This window comes from Apaloderma vittatum, unplaced genomic scaffold, assembly GCF_000703405.1.
Source record: "Apaloderma vittatum isolate BGI_N311 unplaced genomic scaffold, ASM70340v1 scaffold24013, whole genome shotgun sequence".
In the NCBI taxonomy this organism is placed as follows: domain Eukaryota; kingdom Metazoa; phylum Chordata; class Aves; order Trogoniformes; family Trogonidae; genus Apaloderma; species Apaloderma vittatum.
The window spans coordinates 29,531-31,354 of record NW_009710188.1 but is presented as its reverse complement, the minus strand read 5'-3'; the positions used below and the strand labels follow the sequence as shown (position 1 = coordinate 31,354).

The following is a 1,824-nucleotide window of genomic DNA, read 5'->3' as shown; positions in this document are numbered from 1 at the left end:
GGCTCTGGAAACGGGGCTCGGGGGCGCAAAGGGCCGTTTGTAAGTTTTTTTTTTTCCTCTCCGCTTATGAGAGAAGTAGAGTATGTCATTCAAAAAGAAAAAAGGAGATAGGCGGTGGTACGTGCTTCTGAGTGGCTTTCCAGGTTTGAGAGAGCGTCACCACCTCGCTGAAGAGCACAGCAGCGTTGGTGTTAATGAAAAACTGCAGCTGATTGTATGGGATCTCTGCCATCGGTGTTTTTCCTCCTAATGTACTTTCAGTTTGTCCCCAAAATCACCCCAACTGCCATCGAGCTGAGATTTTTTCAAAGCAGCCGAAGACTGTGGGTATTTAAACCCGGAGAAGTGAAACCTCTACTTAAGTCTATTAACAGTTCCTTATAAAAAAAAAGGTGTTTTGCAAGAACTTTAAATATAAGTTGTTGCTCTTCTTGTGAAAAACTTAACGTTAATATGTTCTTTTTCTGCCTTGGGTTTTGTAGCAAAGATGCTGAGCTTTTTCCGTCGAACCCTGGGCCGGCGGTCCATGCGCAAGCATGCGGAGAAGGAACGGCTGAGAGAGGCCCAGAGAGCTGCAACCCACATCCCTGCAGCTGGAGATGCAAAATCCATCATTACTTGCCGAGTAGCGCTGCTGGATGGAACGGATGTCAGCGTGGACTTACCGGTAGGAGAGATGCAAGTTTGGTTATAAATAGTGTTATTTTGTGTCAATCTGATTGTGCTCTTTGCTGTCTACAAGGTAGTAAAGGTGTATCAGTTTCTCGTAGCAACCGACCACCCGTGGCTTGTCCTCCACTATGTTACTGGTCTTAAAAAGGTCCTGAAAGAACGATTAACTTTGTTGTTCGCTGGAACTAGAGAGTGTGGTGTTAGTGCCTGTTACATGTTGAACACTTTCTAGCGTGTTAACGTAATTGTTATGCCAAGGCTTAACTTAGAAAGGGTAACGTTTTGGATGAATTTGGTTTTCTTTTCAGTGAGCTGTGTGCCCGTCTTGAGAAGGAATTAAATCTCTTGGTGTAACTGCTGAAGAGGAGGGATGAGCAGAAGTACAGCAGTAACTTCTCCGTGGGTTTTGTTTGTTTTGATTTTGTGTCAGGGATGAATGCAGTTTTTAACGTTAACCTGAGAGGAGAGGGGAAGAGAAGAATTCTGTTTCCTTCCCCTCCTCCGGGCAGGTTATGTAGCAGGGATTGTCTCGTAGCATAGTGCTTTACTGGGAGTGAGGTGTTAGCCACTGCTTTACATTTCTTAATATATACGTCTGTTCTGCTCGGCTTAATTATATCCTTGTTTCTGGCCAACAGGATGAACAGTAGCAATCGAAGTGATGTGCTCTGTTTTTCCATTACCATGTGTTGTAGTTGTTAGTAACTTGTTTTGAGTTCGCGTGGCTGAGGTAGGAAGCTGTAGACTAGATCTGTATGATCTGGCTGTAATAACAGTTGCTCTTGCATTGGAGCTGCTGGCTAGAAAGGGTGTGTGGAGCAGCCATTTCTGAAATGGCTTTTCTTTCTTCCTTTTCTCATTTTAAGCGCAGTGCTGGAGTGTTTGTAATGTTAGGTAGTCTGAGGAAGGCTCAACTTGTTAAGAGTATTGAGCGATGTTGTTGATACAGTGAGTGGAAATAACTTGTGATATCCGGAACCCCACGTAATCTAAAGTTAAAGAAATAGTTTGATATCTTTATTTGTTAAAAGACTTTAGAGATAGGCATTTATAGAGGGCAGTAAAACTTAATTTGTACATATTCAAAACAGTGTAATGAACTTACCCAGCGCTGCTTAGTGCCTAAGATGTTTGATTTCAGGCCAGGAATGC

At 43.1% G+C, this 1,824-nt stretch overlaps 1 protein-coding gene across 1 annotated transcript in view; it reads left to right on the top strand.

Moving 5' to 3' along the window:
- Window positions 1–487: 487 nt before the first annotated feature.
- EPB41L5 (erythrocyte membrane protein band 4.1 like 5) overlaps window positions 488–1,824 on the top strand; it is a gene marked incomplete at its 3' end in the record, with an annotated part of 30,684 nt that continues 29,347 nt past the window's right edge. The window contains 1 exon segment of the mRNA XM_009867223.1: window positions 488–667. Coding sequence (XP_009865525.1) covers window positions 488–667 — 180 coding nt within the window.